Raw genomic sequence first — 23,518 nt, 5'->3', positions numbered from 1 at the left:
AGAGTTATGGCCTAAGTTCCCATTCGCCCCCATCATAATTACATGACCTGCATGGGAGAGGGGACAGAGACAGACAGGGAGAGCAGTAGGCACCGTGAGAGCTGTCCATGCTATGGGAATTCGCCTCCCTTTGCCAAGCTGTCTGTCATTCTAAGAGATCGGTGATGTGTGATGCCACAGGGAAGCGAGGGCAGAGAGTACATTAAGCAGCAGAAAGGTTATATGGTGCCCCACTGCAGAAAGGTCTACTGGTGCTACATTTCCTGGTTGTTCAACTTCTGGGAAACTTCTTGGTAGAAGGTAGGAAGATAAGCAAGCTGTATCTTAATAGCAGCTCCGCATCAGAAGCTGTGAGGGACATCTCCCAAGACCCTTTCTGGAAGGGTCTTGCAAGGGTAGGGGAGTCTTGTGAATATCCTAGACTAAGATGGGCAGTGAGCACAGCTTTGCACACTGGTTCTGTGGAAATGGAAGAAACAGCCAACTCCATGGAGTTTGCCCCTTCTCCCAGGGGTCACCTATCAATGATAGTTCTAGAGACCAGGGATTCCACAGAGACCTCTCTCCTAAACTGTGAGGCCCCAGCACCCGGAACTGGCTGTTACACTGTGATAGCAAATCCCAGGTGTGAGCCAGTCTTCTAACTCTTCCTCACAGGGGTATAGGACAAGGTAGAGTGTCAGGAATCCTAACGGAGGAGGGTATGGGAGGTATGGAAACTGCATTTCTATTATTTACTCGTTAGCCCGGCCTAGCGAATCTGCCTTCTCAGTGGAGATGACCCAAGGCATTATGGAGGGCAAGTTGCTGACCCAGAGGAGTGCAGCCAGGTGCTACCACTAACGAAAACATAAACATGGGTAAATAAAATAGAATCCCAGTTCTGGTGACTGAATTACACTTTGGAATGGCCCCTCATCCCCTCCTCACCCCAGCCTCCCAACCTAAACACCACTGCTTTAGAACACCCCTGACATTTCACATTAGAATATGGTCTTAGCAGCAAGGGGCGGGGAAAGCCAGCGATCTCCAAGAGTCCCCATCTGCGGTCTAGCTGAGCCTCCTCTGGCTTTGGGACAGCAAATCTAAGTACATTTTGGACCTCAGGAACCTGGGGTAAGAGTCTTTCTCCATGAGGCTGTGTACTTTGCCCTGCGCTTGGTCAAAGCAAGTCAGGGATGGCTCTTGCATGTTCTTCCTCGTGGCCTCTCGAGTCTGGAAGTCTATGTTTACCTGGAGACACAAACAGACAGCATGGTCACCGGCTCTCGAGGGCCAAGGCGCCTGGCAGCTGGTCCTAATTATGTAATAATCAATGACAGCAGCTGATAGATATAAGGCTAGTCAGGCTTTTCAAACTGGTTTCATGGAGGTCATCCCTTCTGATTCTAGAAAGAATCTTATGAGTCCTGAAGACCAGATATTCCCCATCCCAATTTATAGATAATAGAGATACTAAAAAGCTGGTCTAAAGTAATATGGAAAGTCAGTAACAAAGCCAAGGCAAAACCCCAATTCACTTAACTCTTAATCCAGAGGCCTTTGCAATGTCAAAGGGTTAGACTAGAGACAAGTATTAATGCTGGTTCCCTAAAGTAAGCTTGCCCTTTTGTCCTTTCTTAACTACTATGAAAACAAATGCTCCAGGCAGAGAGATTGTGAATAGAATGCACATCTCTGTTCCAAGCAGCATTATAAGAAGCCTACAGCATCCGGGCCACAGGCCAAAGGCCTCCTGCAGCCCAAGTCAAAGCACAATCGAAGAGTTCTAGGTGTGTAATGCACCTAAACTCATTGACAGCAAATGCTTTTCTTCTATAAAACCCTCCCAAGTAAATTTACCTTTTATATATCAAAATAGCAGTACATTGAATTCATTTTCTTATTCTAAGTAATTATAAGAAGTTCTGGTAAAATAATATAAATGACTGTAATTAATAAGCATCAACAAATACTCAACAGGTGCTTTATCCCTAATACCTACAGTAGTCTTGAAAGGAAGGTGATATTAGGTACTTTTACATTCTGGAAAATGTGACTCAGAGAGGCTAGGTAACTTAACCAAGATCACACAGCTAGTAAGTGGTGGAGCTGAGATTGGAACAAGATTCCAAAGTGGATGCTCGTTCCATTAAGCCATGCTGCTTTCCACTAGGAAAACTCATATGGATTCAGGGGTGTTTCTCCTTGTAGAATCTCTAGAGAAACACAGTTCCTGCGGGCAATGTTTAACTGGCAGCCAGCTAAAGCACTCCTACTGGAGCTCCTTTACACAAGCCCTCGGCTCCACTTTTAAAAGGATCCCCCCCATGCATCAAGAGCCAGTGAGCTCAGTTCCAAAGAAAATCCCCATCATGCCTGGCTCAAACCCCCATGAGGAGGGAGGTGTGAGCCAGGAGCCATGGAGAGAGGTCTGACAAGAGCTTGCCACTGCCGACACACCTCCCTCGGAGCCTGCACGTCCACAAACTCCTCAAAAATCCTATGGGCCTTGGAGACCAGTTTTGCAGTTGACCTGGTCTTCTTGAACTCCTCACAGGCCAACCAGAATTCCAGGTTCTCCTCGCTGAACTCGGTCTTCAAGAAGGCAAGGAATGCAGCCACCCCATCTGTGGATGTGGAGGGAGGTGGAAAGGAAGAGAGATAGGAAGAAGCTTAGGCACAAGAACTGCAATAGAGAGAAAGAAAGGTAGTAATAATGTCAGAGTGGCCTTGACTAACCCCCACTGCTCCTCCAGAACCTCTTGAAGACTTTCTGATCTCAGATATGCAGACAGTCTCAGAGGCAACAGTGATATTAAGGAGAAATGCTTAGGAAACCACAGTAATAATGACTCTGGGAGGGCCCGGTCACTTCTGATCAGCCGTCAGTGGTCACTGCCTGACCCCTAATGCAGAGTCGGCTGCCCCCTGGGTCTACTGGTGAGCCTGTGTTTCTAATGAGGCCAAAGTAATGCGTGTAATCCATTCCTTACCCTAATACAAGCCTGAAAAAAAACACACAAAACAAACCCAATCTATTATAAAATGAACTAGAGGGAGATGTGAATTCCTCAGGGCAAATCCTTTGCTGCAACCAGAATCATATCTGAAGGTGAACACACACACTGAAATTCAGCTAGTAATGCCCTTCTAGTACATGCACAGGGTTCCCAGCCTCCTTTAGAAAACCTCTGAGGCCCTGTATTTTAATGGTTTACAACATAGTTCATTTATTTCAAAAGACCTTGCCTATCAAATTATGTGTTTTAATTAAGATTAATTACAGTTTTTGTTCTAAATGACTGAATGAATATACCCTTTCACTTTTATTCAAATGGAGCCTCCAATCGGAAGAAGAGGTGCAGGATTACCACATAGATTTGGAGAAGAAAATAGCATTCATTGATAGCCTATGCACTCAGTTAATGTTTATATTTTAAAACATTTTAATGAATTGTTTCAACCCTTACCACACTCTCCTTTAAATGAATAACAATGCTAGCTTTCTGCGAGCTATCCTGCAGCTGCCTGGCCCCTGGCAGCCCAAAGATCTTCCCTCAGGGGAAGGGTAGGCACCGCTTAGAATAAAGTCACTGCACTACTAAAAATGGCTCTCACTATAATGGTGTACTACTTCCTTTCTAAAATTCATTAGGAGGACAATATGTGAGCAGTTCTTAATTCTGGGTGATGGGATGCCCTGCTCGCGGATCTGAGGTTCACCAACACGCGCCAGCACAGTGCGCTGGATTATTTGATGGATTGGCGGCGCTACGCTGTTGATGTACTTGAATGTTTGCTTTTACTTTTCTGAAACATTTTTATTTCTTCTAATTAAAAAGTCACTATTTGTCTTTCAATATAGACTGGTGCTAGAACAATGGCCACAAAGCTAAGACTTTTCATTGCAAGAGATCCCCAACTTGAGAGAGAAAAGGGTTTTGATGGGACTCCCAAAGCTAAATTTGAAATCATAAATAAATCTAAATTTGGAGGTATGAGCTGAAAGTGTCTAACAAAGCTAGAGGTGGCCATGAACTCATCACGCGAGCCAAGACATTTAGGCACTTCTGTGAAACACATGGGGAGACTGGGCTTAAACTATGACCCCCACAGGCAAAAACGAGGACATTTCGTCACCTTATCTCTACGACATAGAAAACGGAGAAAGCAGAAGACTATGTAAGCTTGTTTTCCCATTAGAAAGGATGGAAATAAGCTTGTTCCTGTGCAGGGGAAGGAGGAGAAGAGTAACATAGTCTAGACCAGCAGTTCTCAACCTCTGGGTCGCGACCCCTTTGGCAGTCAAACGACCCTTTTCCCAGGGGTCGCCTAAGACCATCCTGCATATCAGATATTTACATTATGATTCATAACAGTAGCAACATTACAGTTATGAAGTAGCAACGAAAATCATTTTATGGTTGGGTCACAACATGAGGAACTGTATTGAAAGGGCCAGAAGGTTGAGAACCACTGGTCTAGACTCAAATAAGAGCTCGGCTCTGGATCCCACCCAACCTCATTCCTACATTGGATTTGAAACCCTGAGAAGAGGGAGTAGAAACCCCAGGTAAAATGAGAGTCAAAGTACCCTGAAACAGTGACATGGCAGCAGTTAGGCTGGGAGGTGGCCTGAGAATCATTCATTCAATTCAACAAAATTTTTCAAACTAATGTACAACTACATACTGTGCAAAGTCTTGGGATACCTCAGAAAACAAATTTTAAAATCTCTGCCCAGAGGAGCCTTTGTGATGCTCTCTTTGCCACCCGCATCTCCCTCAAGTTCTCACAGGGGAGGTCCAGAAGCATCCACAGGCTCCAAAGGACTCGAACTTGAGAGCTAGACCGCCTGCCAGGAGATGGCCGCCACTCCGAGGCCACAGGCAGAGGCTGAATGAAAACCTAGCTGGAGCTGTGGACGCCTCTGAGGAGACAGTGCCCGAGGCAGCCCAGGTGGCCTCTGAGTGGGGCCAGCCCACACGTGACAAGAGCCATGGACACTCAGGAGGACCTGCTGCCTTTCCACTGTAGTCGGGGAGTAGACAGGAGAGACTGGGGGGAGGACCCTAAAACACGATGCATTTATCTAACAGAGCAAATGCAAAGTGACTTAGAGGAGAAACTAGGAAGAGCCTGTTGGGAAAGCTCAAGTTTATTGTTTGCGTTAGATTTTGTTTTGCTTTTCATCTTTTTTTTTTTTTTTATGAGCAAGCCGAGTCTAGTTACAGAGAAAGAAAGAAAATTACCATTCTGCCCCCATCAACAGTATTTGGTGAAGAGGACCCAGCTAAGGAAACTGGCCTTGTGCTACCCGAGGTACAGATATTATCTCTTTTCATCTAAGCCTCAGCTTTGTTGGGTCTTTGTGTGAATTAAAGAGATAACACCTGCAACGCGCTCTCAGGGATGTTGCTTTACTTCTTCCCATCTTGTGGGTGAGGAAACTGATGCCTAGAGAATTGGCTTGTCCAGAGAGAAACTGCACTGAACAATGGAAATGAGAAGGGGTGGAAAGCCCCTGAGGCTGCGGGACCCCAGCCCCTTCCCCAGAGCAGATGGCCTCACAGGGCTTCTGAGTACAGACCTCTGGTCCCCCACCTGGCCCACCTTTCCTGCTTATGTCACCTAGCAACGGAATTCTATGGCCCAGAGCCAGCGGGGTTTCTTCTTCCCATCTGCATCCTGTCCTCCCCGCTACCACCTCCCATCACTTCTCAGCAAGGCTTTTCTCTGGTCTTCTCCCTGACCCCTCAGCATCTTTTCCTGTCCCATTTCTTTTCCTTCTGTCCTCTGTCCCTTCCACTGTTGTTGTTTTTTTCCATCGTTCCCTTTCTCTCCAGCAGGACCCGCCCCCCTTCTGCTTGCCCAGACACTGCAATTGATTTAAAATGCAGGATGCTGGTTTATCTCTGAAAGGCTCATGGACATCTACTGGCACCTCTCAGTGTGACCTGCATTGTGTTAGCTGTGCAAGGGCTCCATGCACTCGGCTCAGTTAGTTGAGCATCATCCCATGCACCAGGAGGTTGCCAGTTTGATTCCCAGTCCAGGGCACATGTGTGGGTTGAAGACTGGATCCCTGGTAGGGGACCTGCAGGAGGCAGCATATCAATGTTTCTCTCTCTCTCCCTCTCCTTTCCTCTCTCTCTAAAAAAATCAATAAGTAAAATTTTAAAAAAAAAAGAAATGCAGACCCTAACAGCACTGCTCCAGGGGGCTGTGGGGATGATCACATAATACATGTAAACAGCACGCAGAGCCTGACACCCAGATCATAAATGTTCCCTCCATGTTTGTGATCATTGTGCCTACACTTCAGTGCTTTAAGGCATCATCACACAGAACACAACATGCCTAATACTAAAAGATAATCCTGGTCATTTAAAGGTGTTGGGTGGTAAACAGTTCAAGAAACTGAGAGAGAAACATGAGGATCTGCCTTTTTTTTTCCATTTCTCACTTCCCTTTGGTTTTCTTTGTAGGGTCCTCTGAGAAGCCCAGGCTCTAAGAACATGACACAGTGTTTGAGGTTGGTGTGTAAGGCTTGTTTCCAGAATTCCTGGAACACTGAGCAGAATATTGGCATCCTCCGGAGCAGGCACAGGCTCTCCAAGAACACGTCCCGTGGCCGCACACGCTGCCTGCTGCCGGCCTACTCTCTCTGGTTCTCGGTGCGGGCTGCTTACATAAGAAGGGAAACTGGGTCACTGTGAATGAGCGTGCAGCTGGTGCAGCAGGGAGGTTGGCTTGGGTAACGGTTCAAGGTCCAGGAGCCCTGACTGAGCTGGCATCAGGGGGTGGGCTTAAGCCTAGCTCGGTTCCCAGGCCTGGAAAATTACAAGATCACAAGCAATTTTTACTTTATTTTTTTGGTTGAGTTCTCTGTTTACCAAAGTGCAGTCCCAAAGATCAGAGTCCTCTCGCATCCCTGATCAATTGGAAAAAATAAACCGGGAATGAGTTCCAAGGTCAGGTAGAGAATAGGAGAGGAAAACACATTTATTTATAAAAACCCAAGATACCTGTATTAATGGTGAAGTCAAAACCACTTTCATTCCGAACCAAGTTCTCTAATTTGAAATTTGTGATAAGAATAGCATCATACGTGTTTGTTTTTAAACAAATAGCTAGGGCTAAACAAGATTTAGGTAAGGGCACTATTTCAAGGGCAAACTATTTCCAGTTACTGCCATTTATTAGCAATGCTAATTATACTTCAGTCTTGTGAGTAACAAAATTTTCTTTAATGATCTCTACTTTGTTAGGGTATATATAGCAAGATGACATATTATAATAGTAATAGGACATGATGTTTGTTAGAACCTTTAGCCAGAAAGGACATGAGAGATTCTAAGACCAAGCCTTACGCTGGACACAAGGAGATGGCGAAGCTCTGAGGTCACATGGGCCCTTATTCCTAGGACGTAGTAGCAGAAGAGTAAGAACAGCCTGGTTCTTACAACTCCTATCCCAAAGTTCTTTCCTAGTTTCTCAACCAGAAGCTGAATCAAGTGACAAAATAACAAGCCAGAGCCTGTATCTCCAACTATTATGAGAAACAAGCCAGGAGTTTTCTATGCAAGGGGAGACAAATGTCCCTGATACATTGAAAGGTTAGCACAAGTGACTGTTGATGCAAGAGAACTTTTCTAAAAGCCCATGTACACCACAGCCGGAATGATTCCAAAATTGAAGTGTCCAAAAATATTTGCCTTGTTGGTTTGATATGTAGGAAAACAACAGGGATTCATCAGATTCACCTACTGGGCTTTTAACAACTACATCCCTAGTGGGACTCTCTCACATACATTGAGGGGAAATTGAGGAGGGATGAGGAAGGGATGCCAAAACTTCATGAGGCAAAGAGGGGGGAGTATTATAGAATTTGAATAAGCCCACCTGTGATTCTAATACAGCCCCCCACCACCTGTACCTCAACCTCAACCTCAAGCTGCCTATGGAAACAAGAAGCTAACACCATCTCGAGTATATAGGAGGCACGAAATGCACGCGTTCTCAACGAGTTTAATATGTCATAACAAAACTAATAAAAATAGTTATCCCTTATGGAACCCCTCTATGTGAAAGTCATCATGCTTAGCATTTCACGATCATGAGCACATTGAATTCTCACGACAAATCTACAAGCTAAGTCTGATGATTCCCTGTTGACAGATAAGGACAGGGAGGTTTACAGAGGTGACATAATTTGCCAAAGGTCACACGGCTGGTCAATGACAGAATGGGTGTTGGAGGCCTGTCCAACTGCTTTCATTCGAACTTTTTCAACCAGCTTTGAACAGGTGCCTTATATAAGCCGGCCACTCCTATAAAGGCTAAATGCAGCCACTTCTCTGGGTGCAAGTCAGCGCTACAGCAATGTAAAGAGGATGGCAAGGAGAAGGAGAAGTCTCCCCTCCACCTCTCTCCACGTATCTCTAACCCTTATCCCCAATTTACCCAGAAAGTACACTTGCCATATTTGTTTAGTTACTGTGAACAGCCTGCACCATACCTGCCACAAATGTGGAATCTGCAATGCACAGATGACATACCATCAAAGGATGTGCTGCCTGAGAACTTGGGAAAGCTACGATATAGTGGGTAGTGTGTTTCTTGGAAAGCACAGACCACCTTCCCCACCACGATGCGCCAGATTCACGGTTGTACCTACTCATGGGAAAGCTACGATATAGTGGGTAGTGTGTTTCTCGGAAATATGCACCAGATTCCCGGTTGTACCTACTCGCGTTTCAGAGCAGTGCTTCTCAAGCTTTGGTGGGCGCTAAAGACCACTTGGGTGGATAATTAAGAAATTTCATGAGTTGGTAATAGTAGTATTTGTTTGGTTGGTTGGTTTGTTTTCTGCTTAGTTGCTGTGTGACCCAATCAAGTCATTACATTTTTCTATATTTCAACCGTTATCCCTAAGGAGGCTAATTTTTGAAAACGAAATGCTTCTTTATTAGTCTCTTTTCTCAGAGATGGATGCCAACTCTGCAAACGCAAAAGAGCTTTCAATCATCCTATTCCATTAACCTTTCCTTCCCTAGGCCTGGTGGGGACAGGTCAGCATCAACCCTCCACGTTCCGTGCAAACAATGAAACAAACCTAAGGACCAAAGGGATGCCCAGAGTGAGGGGCTCTGTCATCCAGGTGTGGGATCAGGCTGAAAGAGGCGAGAGGAAAGGGGAAGGAACACCTTCACCTTAAAAGTGGAATGAACCCAACTTTTATGTCCAAGAAACAAAGGAAGGAGGGAGCTAGGGATGGAGGAAGGAAGACGAGAATTAGAGGGAGGGAGGGAGAAGGAAGGAAGGAAGGAAGGAAGGAAGAATGGAAGGGAGGGCTGATTTGGAGATAAGGACTGAATGTCCCACTAAAACAGAGGTGGGGGATCTTTTTTCTGCCAAGGGCCATATGGATATTTGTAACATAATTCATGGGCCATACAAATTTATCAACTTCAAAATTAGCCTGCTATCTTTGGTCAAACATTTACTTAACTCACCCCTACTGCCTTGGCAGGGCCAGACCAAATGATTTCTTGAGCCTCATAGGGCCCGCAGGCCAGACATTCCTCATCCCTGCACTAAAAGCTGGACAAATTACGAGCATGTGTCGGAACCTCATGAGGAATGAAAGCAGAAGACGCCCAGTTTTGGGCCTGCTCTCCAGCAGCCAGTCAGAAAAGATCTCCCACAACCTGGGAGCCTTCACACTCAGGGTATGAGTTGTAGAAGCAGAAAGGATTCTGGGTGTCTGAGCAAGCACACGTGAGCACACACACATACACACACACACCCTGGGGGGCAGGCTACGTGCCCAACTTAGACACCCAGTCTAATTGTCACTGGATGAACAGGAAAATGATGCCAAATTAACACACATTATAAATCCTTCCCTATCTAATGAAGCCATCAGCAATTTTAATTTCATTTTTCATTTGTTAGTTAAAAGAGAGAGAGAGAGAGCACTTAGCAAGTGATTATCTCCCCAACCTCTACGGACGCTTCTTCAGCTTCATACTGCATTTGTCAGCAAATGTGATTGGAAATAAAACTGCTCCAAATATTTGCCTCCCAGACTTTTTTTTTCATTCTCAGATTTAAGAACTAGTGGACTTGCTTTTTGACCCCCTGCCATTGGAATTAGTTGATTTGAACTGTGGGACCCTGACCAAGAGAGGAGGTTTCCTAACACAGGTGCGGTCACCCCTCTTCCAGTTGCTCCAGCTATTTCAGCTTTGAAGCAGTTTTACATGACCCTGCAGGCAGCACTGACTCCAGTCACCTGCGGAGGGTGTCTGGTTACTGCTGGGCCTCAATGGTTACTGCAGACGGCATCCTAGATCTAGGGGGCGGACCTGAATCCAGCCTCTGAGACATCCTACTCCAGACCCTTCACTGTAGAGATGAGGAAACAGGTTTTCCAAGAGGCAGGGATCCTGCCAAGGCTGCCCAGCTGTTGTGTGGCAGGGCTGGGTCAAAATCTGACTACCAGCCAAGTTCTTCCTAACCGTACGGAAGTATGTCCCCTGATTAAATGGAAACAATGCTCTAAACCAGTGGTTCTCAACCTTCTGGCCCTTTAAATACAGTTTCTCATGTTGTAACCCAACCATAAAATGATTTTCGTTGCTACTTCATAACTGTAATGTTGCTACTGTTATGAATCGTAATGTAAATATCTGATATGCAGGATGGTCTTAGGCGACCCCTGTGAAAGGGTCGTTCGACCGCCAAAGGGGTCGCGACCCACAGGTTGAGAACCGCTGCTCTAAACTAAAAGCAGCCCTTTGCTCCCAAAAGTGAGGACTTCTATTATGGACAAGATGGACTTTAAGAGGGGCACTGGATGTCGGGGTCCGATCTGCAGTCTTGTGGGCCCCCCGTCTGCAGTCAGCACACTGTATTATTTCTTGTGTTGAGTGAATGCATGCCTGTTTCCTCAGAAAGTGGCATTCTCCACCAGGGAGGGACTGTTCTATTCATCAGCCAACCAGCTGTGTGGCATAGATTTTGTACACAGTGAACACTCAAATGCACCTTTTGTAAAACAAATGACTGCCCAAAATACCCAGCAAAGCAGGGCTGGCAGAGATGCTCTGTAGATGGAGCATGGGAACAACAATAATTATTTGAATTTTTCTGAAATAGAAAACTTAGGAGGGACAGCTGCCTAGATGTGGAGAATTGCCAGAGAGTAGGTTCTAGATTAACACACATTTTTTTCTGGAACCCAGTCATTCAGCGATTTTCCTTTCTTTACTTTTTTAGGACATTTTGTTGTCTTAATGGAAGGCCCTGTATACCTCTGATCAACTGCTGTCCCTCCTAAGGGACCAGCACACACACAATCCCTTTGGAAAAGCCTAATCAGCCCTAATTGAGCCACAAAACTAACCCAAATTAGTCAGACTTTTAGAAAGCTGTCAGTACTCTTGAAGGCAACCTGGGCTCCAACTCCTCCACCACCGTCATGGGGAGTAAATGTTCAAGTTCTAAAACCTTAAAGTGCTGCCAGTGACCCCTGCATAGAGACCCCCTTTTTCTCAAAGACATTCACTCCATTGGCTTTTTATTCTCATACGAAACAGAAATAACAACAGAACATTGGACTCCAAGGTGGATCACAGAACTTCAAAGTCCAAAGCCTATTGCCGTAGTAGTTTTCCAAAGAAGCTATCCGGCGTCAGCCTCTGCCCCTTAGTGGAGTCCTCATCTCAGAAGAGTGTCATTGAATTCCTGGAAACCAAAAGCATCCCGACAAAAGCAGAACCAAGTGTCTTCAGTTCTAAGAGTCGCCGAATCAAGCAAATAAAGTCAAACCTCTTCCATCTCCAGCGCTTGCCACTGCAGCAACCCCCAATTACCGGAAGCTTCCAGCCACTCATTTTACACCCAAACTCTGTTTCTAATGACTCGATTGGCAGCAACCTTGCAACCTTGTTCTCACATTTATTTTGCATTTGATAATTAAAAACACCATATTCTTACAAAACACCTTGGAGTTGAGAACCCAAAATTATCCAAAGGTGTCCTTCTCTGAAGAATCTCATATCTGGGTGATGGGTGGCACACAGGTACTTCTAGCCCCATTTTAGAACAAGGAAAGCGCCTCAGGGACTTGAACTGAGTGAGTCAGTCATGAATCCGAAATAGAAGCGAGACTCAAGATGACCTTGAGTCAAATCCAACCCGAAAAGGTGTAAATTGATAGTGACACTCCTGTAGCCCAATGCGCCTCCAGAAAATAAGTCAGAATGTCCCCATTAAAAAAAAAAAACACAAGTGCTACTGTCAAATCTTAAGTATTATCCTACATATGCCATTACTTTGGCAAATTCACCACATAAGCTTCTGTTTGGGGCCGCAGCCATATGTTATATATGCTGTAGTATGCTGCTTTATTTTCCTTCCTAAGTATAATCCCTAGAACACTAAAATGACGATCTCACAAAGTTACTTGCTACAATATGTGCTTCTAGTGAGATTTCACATTTCATTTTAAAATCTATTCAGAAGCATCTATAATAATAAAAATGTAATATGCTCATTAGACCGGACAGCCGAACGACCTTCTGGACGTCCTTCCAGATAACCTTCCTGATGAAGCCAGGGCTGCGAGGGCCAAGGCAAGCATCTGCGGCTGTGAGGGCTGAACCCCTTGCACGAATTTCGTGCATCGGGCCTCTAGTTTATTAATAAGCATTAGGATCATGGACACAGGCAGAGGAAACTGCTCACCCACTTGAAAGCAAAATCACTTGTAAAGACATCTTTTGAAGACCGAGGGACTCCATCAGGGCCACTCAACCCATCGGGTCAAAACTGAGAAGATAGGTTTGACTACCAACCAATGCTCTTCACGTCACTATACAAAACCGTGTTCCCCCATTCACTGGAATCAATTCACTAAACTAAAAACAGTCCTTCTGTTCCCAGATCCACCAGGACTTCTAATGGTGACAAACCACATTGGAGAGGAGCACCAACGGTCCGAGGGAATCCATTTCCCTTCCAAAGACCCTGCTCTCTCCCACTCCCATGTATTTAAGGTCACCTGGATGTTAAAGCCTAATGGACTTGGACTTGTTTACGGTGAGAAAAGAGCCAGGACTGAAAAGTGGGGCCAGCGTCAAGGTTCCCTTCCCACAACTATGTCTGCCTTTGTGAGAAACACAAGGCTTAAAAGATGAGGAAATAGGGGAAAGGAAGTGTGCTCTAGTTAGACTTGCACCCAGTCAGAAACCTGGGGGCACAATGCAGCTGGCATAGTAAACCCCCCAAAATAAAAAGCAACAAGAAAAAAATCTGCCGACTCCAGCAAACGACAAAATGCACAGGATCTGCATTTGAGGAGAGTCACCCAAGGCTCTCCAGTGACCCGGGGGGAAGGTCATTTCATCTATAAATGAGATCTGGGATGGAACAGAGACTCTCTCGTTCCTGCTGGACCCTCACTCCAACTCCCTAAGCTCACAGTTTTCTAGCTAAACCTGCTGAGAACGTAAAGGCTTCTTAGGACCTTACTTTCAACCCAGAAAACAGAAAGAAGGCCCTTTTCCACTGCATGGAAATTATGTTTTGTGATCCATACGCCCTTCCAGACAGGAGGCTCTGAGGGCAGGGGCTGGAGCTGCACAGCACCTGCCTGGTGCATGGTAGGCAGCATGTTTTAATAAATGAGTGACTTGCCCAGATAGCGCGAAACCTGAATTCTACTCACACTTATGGGAGAGAAGCACGTCAAAGGAATCGGCCCACCTGGTGGCTTCTTCTGTGGAAAGTCTCCTAGAAAAGAAAAACCATCTCTCTTGACTATTTTTGAAATGACCTTCTCGCCTTCAGCCACCACTGAGATCTGCCAGCAGAACAGATCGGAACAATGCAGGGCAAATGAAGACCATACCTCGCCGAAACCGGTTTGGCTCAGTGGATAGAGCGTCGGCCTGCAGACTGAAAGGTCCCAGGTTCGATCCCAGTCAAGGGCATGTACCTGGGTTGCGGGCACATCCCCAGTGGGGGGTGTGCAGGAGGCAGCTGATCGATGTTTCTAACTCTCTATCTCTCTCCCTTTCTCTCTGTAAAAAATCAATAAAATATATTAAAAAAAAAAAGACCATACCTGGATTCCTGAAATTCTGTAACTGGAATGTGTTACATTCCTAAGAAATGGTTGTGGAAATCTCGGGATTGGCCTTCTGGGAATTTAGTATCTTTCAATCTAAAGAACAAAGCTAAGCAATTGCATGATTTAAAAATGTCAAGATCACTATGGAGAAAAACTGGTCTTGGAGTCAGGAAAGTTAGTCTGAGCTCCGACTCCCTCTCTGTCACCTTAATTTCTTCACCTCTATAAGGGGGACGAGGACACCCATGATGGAACCCTAGGAGGGTTAAATGAGGTGACATCTGTGACATCATTTAACTCTGGGCCTGCACGGTAGAGGCACTGAATCCAGTTTATCTCAACCTAAGCAGATTTTTCAAATAGATTGGAGTGTTCATTTCCAAATCGAGAGCTCAGATTGACAACAAAGTAGGGCCAAGAAATATCCTCCACCGCAGCTGTAGAAAAGTGGTGGTTAATATGATTTTCTTAAAAGTGAAAAGAGTGAAAAGGTGTGCTAAGTGATACAGTAGGAACGGATAATAACCATTCTGTCATTCACATTCAGGTGTCTAAAAGGAGCTGCCAGGAGGCGGGAATGTATTGTCTCTCGGTTCATCTGGCCAACAGCTCACTAGAGAAGAACGGGTTCTGTGGCCACACGGCGGGAGCCCCACGCTGGGCACCCGGGATGCCAAGTGGCCATTACTACTCACTTCAGAGCACGGTTGGGCTTGTCGGGAAGAATCGCTGTGAAATCACTACACGAGTCTGACTTGTGAGACAGGCATCCCAGTCGAGTCCTCATCCCTTTGTTCCTGCAACAAGAAGGGCCTGGCCTGTCATGACAAGAGCTATCAGCTCCATAATAGGGCCCCTGGAGTTGTTGCTGCCGAAGCCAGCACCACCTCCCCAACCCCACCATGCCCCCAGGGCGGGGTGGGTTGAAGATTTCTCCATCAGGAAAAACCTAGAAGATCAAGGGATATTCTCACTCCCTAGCTCGACTACAGAAATAGCAATAGGTACCCTCCCCGGGAGGCCTAGCTTTTTAAAGCTGACATGCAAGTTGATGGTAAGTCAATGAAGGTCGTTAGCTTGGAAGAATTTCTAAATTAGGATTCTCTGTAGGGAGAGGAAATACAGTGATGTCAAAATAACAAACCACATTTTGCTCTCCATTAGGAAGGCGAAGCTGTGGCCGCCACAGCTCCCGACTGCAAAGGCCCCAGAGCAGCTCCCACACAGAGTGGAGGGTTGAGCACTCGCGTGATACAGGAATGCATCTCACAGGGTCTCAGAGCACAAAGCTTGGGGTGTCCAGGCAGGTCAAGTGGGACTCGGGTTTCCCCTCTCATCCCACAAACCTGGGGATATACACGAATGGCTACAGACCAGCAAGGACCATGCCTGCCGGTGAGAAGAAGGGAGATTGGAACACTCGGCCATGAAGAACCTGTGTCCCCTTAGTCAGTTCTTTTCTCTGCTTAACTAAGCTCTCCTATTCCTGTTTGTATTTTGGCATCTCTCAATCAGCAGGCTTAAAATTTTTAACATACATGTTTAGAATTCTCATACATTTTATTTTCCTAAGGTCCAGACACTTCATTATAGTTATCTATTGTGGAGGATCCAATGAGAAATTGTGTTCATGTCTCTTTCTGATTCCCAACATTAGCCCCTTTTACCTTCAACCAGAGGTCAGCCCTGGAAGATGCCTGTTTGTGTAAATAAAGTTTTATTAGAACACAACAACTCCCATCTGTTTACATACTAGTATTGTGGAACACTGCTTTTGAGCACAAGGGCAGAGTTGGGTGATTGCAACACAGACTATATGGCCCAAAAGCTGAAAATATTTACTCTCTGGCTCCGAACTTTAACCCCGGCAACTCCTCGCATGGAGGGCAAAGGTAAGTGGCAGGGGGTTGGTATAATCAGATCAGGACCACACACTGTAACAATGTGCCCTGGAAACGGTCCTAGGAGATGTTATGCTCCATGTTGAAGGGAAGTCCTTCCCGCCTGATGTTTCTTCCCTCTTTTTCACAAATCCTGGGCCTGAGCAGAAATGTTACAACTCATCTATTTCTATCTCTTCCTTTCACTTCAAGTGGGATTTGACCCCCTCGGGCAAATATTCACAGAAATCTAACAAACACCTACTGGGATGTTATTACACTTGGCGAGCATGGACAACATTCGTATGCCCCTGCCCATCTCTGAGGAAAGGGTCTTTTAAGGCTGGGACATCCAAGTTCCCAGAAATGTCCACTATCCTGCAGAAAACTGAGCCTGCACGTCCTGTGCTCCCACCTCTCAGCCAGGTGCACTGTGAAGCCACGGATTTCCTGGCATTCAAAACATCTGCTCTAGCGTCTCATGTCCACTCACTCTTACAAATCACAGGCCGCTGTGACACCAGGCCATGCCCCCGAAAAGCAATTAAGAGGATTTCCAAAAAATGTCAGATCCATGCAAGCCCTCTAACAAGGGTTAGCAGGGGCCAGAGCAAAGAGCGCTACTTGTTACCAAGACAACAATGATTCTCCCAATAGTTTGCAAAAGTCTTCCACGATTTATTCTTTGGAACAAAATGGTTTTGATTTTCCATCTTGTCTAGCTGAGACCTCAGTTCTAATCTTTCAGTTCAGTCTGAAATAATAGGAGCAGAAGCAAGAACCAGAGGTTAAGGTTACTTTCAAAAGCTTGCCTGGCCAAGTGGCTCAGTCGGTTGAGCATGCTCTTGTGCACCAGAAAGTTGCCGGTTCAATTCCTGATCAGGGCACATACCTGGTCAGGCAGGTGTAGAGGGCAACCTATCGATGTTTCTCTTTCACATCGATGTTTCTCTCTCTAAGCATATTCTTGGGTGAGGATTAAAAAAAAAAAAATCTAGGCTAGCCCTCATCCTCTTCCCCTGTCCCAGTAACTCATAGAAGTCCCTTGATGGTTCAATACAAGCTCATGCACATTGAATCCCACTGGTCGATGGGAAAGCTTGGTGCTAAAGCAGGTTCTGCTTGCAAGGCCGTAACTTTGCAAGAAGCACCCAGGGAAGGACAGCGCAGTCTGTACAGGAGGCCTGGGGGACGGATACAAGTGGCCTCCCCGTGGGAGGCTCAAAGAGCAGAGCAGGTGGAGAAAGAGCAGAGGGGCAGGGGCAAAAAGACAGGTTGGCATCAGTTACCTGCGTGGCATCAGTAAGGCGGCCATACAGGCACCCGCTTATGGTTAACCCGCTGGCCGGTGTGCAGGGACGTCAGGGCGGGAGATAAGACTGCGGGGCAGAGGGATTTACCCTTTCACGTCCTCTCACCTAAAATCAAAGAATCCGCTGTAAGAGGGGGCCACCCTCTCTTCTCTGACTGAGCTAGAAATCCTTTCTGATGGCTTTCTACCAACTGAATACCTCCCCGCTCACACCCCGTTCCCCACAAACTTCTACTAGTCCCGGGACAGGGAGATGAACCAAGGATGGACAAGAAAAAATTGTTGGGTGGGTTCACATTGCTGCCTGCTGGTCAGGAGTTTCTATCTCCCTAACTATTGGCCATCAACAGTAAAGTGGGGCAGGTGCCCCACGGGAGGAAGGCATGGGCCTGGCGAGCCAAAAATTACTGTTTTCTTTGTGTTACTTGAGTGGGATCCTGTGACCAGCCAGCCAAGAGGGGGGACCATGTGGAGGGAGGGCAGGGAGCACAGCACTTGCTCCAGAAACAGTCCATTGGCTACTGCTCTGATTCTCACCTCCCTCCAAGGTTGGAACCTGTCCCAGAGGTGAGAGTGTGGGAGCCTTGGGAGGACATGAGCGAGAGGAAGGTTTGGGTAACTCCAGGGGAAGCCTGCCAGGCACTTGTCACTGCACAGGCTTGCTCCTTTGCAGGGATCCCAGATGCAGACTGAAGAAATGAATACCCAAGTCACTCTTCCTCCTCCGTATGGAAGCTGCATGGCCCACCTCAGCCCCCGGACTGGCCCGTCCCCGACCTGAAGCAGGAGGACATCAGGGAAAGGGGACAGAGGCTGAGGGCTGATTGACGGATAATCTCGCTCTCCCGAGGGTCCCATTCTCAGGGCTTCAAGCCCTTTGTTCCCATTGAAGAGAACTGGTAGGAAGAAACGTGTGAAGACAGCAGTCTATCCGTAAAGGGATCCCCTGGGGAACCCTGGCACCAAACATAGAATCCATTTTAAAAGAAACCTTTAGATAGATAAGGCCCTTCTGAGATCCACTTAAATTCTTTTGCTACTACTAGGAACATTTCACAAAGACTTTTTATAATACCTTTTTGAATAATACCACAATTAATAAAATAACGAGATTGCTTTATTAAAACTAAAAAAAAAAAAAGTTCGATTTTATGTAAGGCTCATCCCCAGGATATGACAGGGGCTGTGTTCCCTGACAGCAGGAACAGTTCCCATACACCTGCTTGCTCAGAAGTCAGGAGATCGAAGCCTTTCATAGCTGTCAGGATCTCTAGAAATCATTGTTCTGGGCATCTCAGCCTCGTTTTCTCTGGATTGTGGGATATAGCCGCAGAGGAGGGGGAAGCCCAGGCCAGGGGCCTTCACAACCCTGGAGCTGAGCAGAACCAGGCACTCCCACCCCCACACACAGCAGAGGCAAGGTCGTTTGGGGCAAGTTTCACCAGGCCTCCTGTCACTGCCTTGTCACTCTTCCCATTCCCACCGCTAGCCCACACCGGCTTGCTGGAGCTGCTTACATGCCTGCCTCCCTCTCTTCCAAATCCAGCCGTGCCCACCAGCCTCAGACCCTCCACCGCCCCTTCCGTGAGCTCAGCCTTGGAGCCCATGGAATGAGGACCTGCAAGGTTCTCTGACCCCAGCTTCCCCATTCACCCCAGCACCTCGAGGCTCTTATCCCATTTGGCCCTTGACTTTTGGGGGACAGAGTTTGGGGTTACCCAGAGCCCAGGAAAACCAGCAGTGCGATTACACCCACAGTTCATGTGCCCTCTAAGGTGGACATCAAGTTACAGGTGACTCTACAGGATGGGTCAAAATGGAAACAGAGGATGCTCAGAGGGGGAAAAAAAAGATTAAAAGCAAAGAGCAAAGATTTATAAAGAGGGGAAGAGAGACTAAGCCTCGGTGGAGAGAAAGCAATCAATATGGAGAGGCAGGTTAATTAAATATGGATAATGCATTCAGCCCACACGGGCACCCAGAGAGGAGAAAGCAGAAGCAATACTCACTGTCTCTGACCGGTCCTCATGGCCTGCGGGTCTCTGCCAACGGGATGGTCAGAGAGGCTGCGGGTGAAGGAGGTCTGGGGAGAGAGCAGATCTGTCTTTTAGCAGTTTAGCAGTCAAATCCTTGGCGGGTGAAGGGCATGTGTGCATGCACACGCAGGCACACGCGGGCACGCACACACATCTCCACATGCATGCATGCACAATCCACCTCCCACCACTTGAGCCGGGCAGCGAGCAGCCCCGCTGAAATCTCTTCTCCCGGTTTGTCACATCCAATAAATACTGGAGCAGCCTACACCCAGCGGGCGGCGGCTCAGCTCCGGGGCACGGGCTGCACGCCCATCCTCATTGGCAGGATCCTGGAGGTGCCCCTGCGCGGAGCTCGCCTGGCACTCCTCCCGCACCTTCCTCCTCAGCTTCGTGAAGCTGCTCCCCTGCTTCTTTGGCTGAGGCTCAGGGAGAAGTCCCCACAGCCCAGAGCTGCCTCCCTCTGCACCCAGAGACTGTGCAGGGGGCAGCGAAGCCGGCGGCATTAACTCTTTCCTGCCGCCAATGAAATCCAGTGGCCAGGGGGCCCCCTTCTAATGAGCTCCGCTGCCCGCTGAAGGCTGGCTGCCGCTCAGGGAGCAGGGAGCATAAAGACCTCGCCCCAGACAGCTGCTGACAGCAGGAGCCACGCCGAACCAAATCTCCTAATGAGCCAGGAGGAGGGGGCTGTCTTGCTGGGTGTGATGTGATGTGATAAATGCAGAGAGCACGAAAGCTACGGGGCAGGTCACACATCTAAATTCCACCTCCTTTCTCCCAGTCTCTATTATGCTGCAGTACCGAGCCAAACCACCGAGCTCAGCATTAAGACCCCCTCTGCCACCTCTCAGCGGTCCCCTTACTCTACAGAGGCATTTCTCCACTCCCACCCCTCCCCCGGCCCCCCGACCCCCACCACTCCACCCCTCACTTCTTAATGAGAAATTTCCACCTCCCCGAACATGTCTATTTCCAACTCTGTGCTCCTGTCTCTCACTTGGTTTTTCCTGCAGTGGAAATTCACCTCTCTCCCTCATCCATCACCTAGCAACTTCCCCCTACTTGCATAGGTTATGGAGTGAGACTTTTCCCTTTGTTCTGCCCATTCTGCGCATTATTCCAATTTTTCTGTCTTCTACGTTTTTTTTCTTCCAGACCGCCGTACCCACGTGGACCTTCACAGTGCCTGTTCAGTTCAGAAGGAGGACCCCCTCTTCCCGCCTGCCCTAATGCAGGAGTTCTCTGAGCGTGGCCCCTGACTGGCAGCGCTCAGCGTCACCTGGGTGTGTGTTAGAAATGCAGCGTCTCAGGCCCCACCCGACACATACAGACTCGGAAACGCTGGGCATGGGGTCCAGCCTTCCAGTGATTCTGATGCTAACATTCGCGGACCACCGCCTTGGGATGAAGCTCAGATTCTCCTCATTCCGCTCGAGGTCTCTGGAGCTGGGCCCCCTGCTCCCACCCGGGAACTCGCTCCCAGTGCACCCAGCCTTTGCTGCAAGTTGTTTCTGAAACCCAGAAGGTAGAATTTGCTGGAGGCAGCCAGATCTCTGTAGAAAGAGTTGGCTTTTTAATAAAGACACTCCATTCCGTTTGCTTTAGCCTTTTACGATGTGGAAAGCATTTCTAAGTATTAGCAATCCCATGTCGCAGTGAGAGAGGGGGTTATTAGCCTGGAGTTACAGATGGGGAAACTGAGGCTAGACAGCGGCACCCCCTTTTCGCAGTGACACAACTAAGAGGAGCTCAAGGACCAGGACTTGTTCTCTGTGACTCTCGCGGCAGAGCTTTCTTCGCCACGTCATGCTGGGACCCAGTCCTTCCCAGCAGATCTGTTGGTGCGTAACCTGTTTTCTCGCAGTGAAATGATAGAAGGAAATCAAAATGCTGGTGCTGCCTCCACAGTGACTCATTGTCTCTGTCTGAAACGTCCACAGTGCCCCTCTGTGAGGTAAAGGGAACTTGGTGTTATAAAGTGAGATGCAAAAGAAACGTTTTCCATCCCTCACAGCCCCTGCCTTGGACCCTGATGCTAGCCGGGATTCAGAATTTAAGTATAAAGAGAATCCCTTCACTTCTGGCCATGTTCCTGGTACTGATGCTAGCCGGGATTCAGAATTTAAGTATAAAGAGAATCCCTTCACTTCTGGCCATGTTCCTGGTACTCTACCATAAGAAAGAGGTACACAGAACTGGTGATTAAAAGCCCATTGATCGGCACTTCTCTAATCCCAGATAAGTGTATAGCATAAGGGGCCCCATGCATGGGTTCCACACACATACCTAATGTTTAATGAACACTTATGTGTTAGTCACTGTACCAAACATTTGTACTTGTGTTATCTTATTTACTAGTAACTCTCACAACACACTTACAAGGCCAGCGACATCTTTATCATCCCCACACTAAGATGGAAAAACAGAGACAAGCCATTATAAGTGGCAGAACTGGTATCTAATACCAAACTTCGTGCTTCCAGCCTCAGCTCTGCCCCTGGCTTTAACACAGCGGTTCTCAACCTGTGGGTCGCGACCCCTTTGGCGGGCGAAAGATCCTTTCCCAGGGGTCGCCTAAGACCATTCTGCCTATCAGATATTTACATTATGATTCATCACAGTAGCAACATGACAGTTATGACGTAGCAATGAAAATAATTTTATGGTTGGGTCACAACACGAGGAACTGTATTTAAAGGGCCAGAAGGTTGAGAACCACTGCTTTAACACAAAGGTAGTGACAGCAGGGGACTTCTCTATGAGAAGTCTAAACTGGCGGGATAAAGGCCTCCTTCAGGTCCCAGGCTGCCCATTCTGGCATCCGGAATTGAAAGGCACCAAGGAGATAAGTCAGGGCTGCAGGTGGGCTCAAGTCTCGAGTAGAGGCTGACCAACCTTAACCAGGCACCAGAATCTTCAATTAGCCTTAGAGCAATAATAGTCACAGGGAGTCAATAAGCCAAGCCAAATGTTTAAAGAAAGACACAATAATTAATATGGTTAATTAATAAAAGTGTAAAGGAGAACAGGAATATAAAGAACAGACGTTCAGTAGTGTGTGGACATGCAGTGGCGGTGAGTAAGAAGAGAAAACTCAAACTAGTCCAAACTCTTTTTTATCCCCAAATGTTTTTATTGATTTCAGAGAGGGAAGGAGAGGGAGAGAGAGAAAGAGAAACATCAATGATGAGAGAGAATCATTGATGGGCTGCCTCCTGCACGCCCCACACGGGGGATGGAGCCTGGAGCCGGCAACCCGGCATGTGCCCTGACTAGAATTGAACCGTGACCTCCTGGTTCACAGGTCAACGCTCAACCACCAAGCCACACTCTGGGCCAAACTCTTTTTTTTTTTTAATCAAAACACTCCTAAACATCAAGGAGTAACCACACTGCACCCTAGTTTGAGAAACACAGACCAAGTACGGCCCCCTTTCAGGGGAGGACTCTCCCTTAATCGTCCTTCCTACAGAGCCAGGTGCATAGAGAATTCGGGGGGTGGGGGGGGGGGAATTAAGCTGCCCCGAGGGGTAAGCATTCTGTCAAGGTCTCTCCTCCTGAAGGAGAGAAACAGAGAAGGCAAGCGGGTTGGAGTGCTAATGAGAAAGGCATTCACCTACTTGGACAATGCATCACGTCCTGGGGGCCCCTGCTCAGGAATCCAGAGCTCCAGATCCTTTCCTGGGTGCTGATCTGCATGGTTTTCCCCAGGAAAACAGCCATTACAAGCCCTGCTCTGGCTTCTCAGGCCGCCCTGACTCTCTCTGCCCTTCCCAGTCTACACTTGCCCTCCTGGGAAACCACACCCTGCAGGCGCCGGCCACTGCTTTTCTCCAGGATCAGGGTTTCAATCCTGCCTCTCTTGAGCTCCAGACCAACTTCCCAGAGGTCTGCTGGACAGCCCTCCCCTCTCAGACTCTGCAGACACCCCTGCCTCTGATGTGACCACCTCTCTCCCCTAACCCTCCTTTCCTGTGGGCTCCATCCTAGCTCCTCAGGATAACAAGCACAGGTATTGGCTTCGTTTCCTCCATATCCCCTTGCTGAATTGGTTTTGAAACCTTGTCATCACATCTGTGAACTATTTCTCAACTTCATCGCCTCCCATCCATGGACACTGTCATGTCAGAGGTTATTGGGCACACAGCACAGTGCATGGCCTTCC

The 23,518-nt window shown here is 47.5% G+C and overlaps 1 protein-coding gene across 4 annotated transcripts; it reads right to left on the bottom strand.

The window, feature by feature from the left end:
- Positions 1 to 6: 6 nt before the first annotated feature.
- On the bottom strand, positions 7 to 20,145 carry RGS8 (regulator of G-protein signaling 8). Of its 4 annotated transcripts, XM_006754478.1 has the most exons (7): positions 19,535 to 19,615; positions 19,327 to 19,400; positions 17,295 to 17,423; positions 14,821 to 14,922; positions 13,721 to 13,785; positions 2,443 to 2,609; positions 7 to 1,233 (listed from the first exon to the last, which is right to left on the bottom strand). In XM_006754478.1, the coding sequence occupies exons 3-7, from the start codon at positions 17,318 to 17,320 to the stop codon at positions 1,051 to 1,053; spliced, it is 543 nt and encodes a 180-aa protein (XP_006754541.1). In that variant the 5' UTR covers positions 17,321 to 17,423; positions 19,327 to 19,400; positions 19,535 to 19,615; the 3' UTR covers positions 7 to 1,050. The 4 variants fall into 4 exon arrangements, with proteins under 4 accessions (XP_006754541.1, XP_006754539.1, XP_006754540.1 ...); XM_006754476.2 differs by lacking the exons at positions 17,295 to 17,423; positions 19,535 to 19,615 and adding an exon at positions 19,731 to 20,145; XM_006754477.2 differs by having other exon boundaries at positions 19,327 to 19,616.
- Between the last annotated feature and the right edge of the window lie 3,373 nt (positions 20,146 to 23,518).

This window comes from Myotis davidii, unplaced genomic scaffold (assembly GCF_000327345.1).
Source record: "Myotis davidii unplaced genomic scaffold, ASM32734v1 scaffold591, whole genome shotgun sequence".
Lineage (NCBI taxonomy): Eukaryota > Metazoa > Chordata > Mammalia > Chiroptera > Vespertilionidae > Myotis > Myotis davidii.
This window is presented reverse-complemented; position numbering and strand designations above follow the sequence as displayed.

Bases quoted from the DNA above. Each gene is read 5' to 3' on its own strand.
- RGS8 (XM_006754476.2), bottom strand. From the start codon at position 19,859: ATGCCGCCGGCTTCGCTGCCCCCTGCACAGTCTCTGGGTGCAGAGGGA. The intron at 13,786-14,820 runs GTGAGTAGTAAT...TTTCTTTTCTAG, and splicing joins AAGCCCAACCGTGCTCTGAA to GAGACTTTCCACAGAAGAAG. The intron at 1,234-2,442 runs GTGTGTCGGCAG...TTGTGTCTCCAG, and splicing joins ACGTGCAGGCTCCGAGGGAG to GTAAACATAGACTTCCAGAC.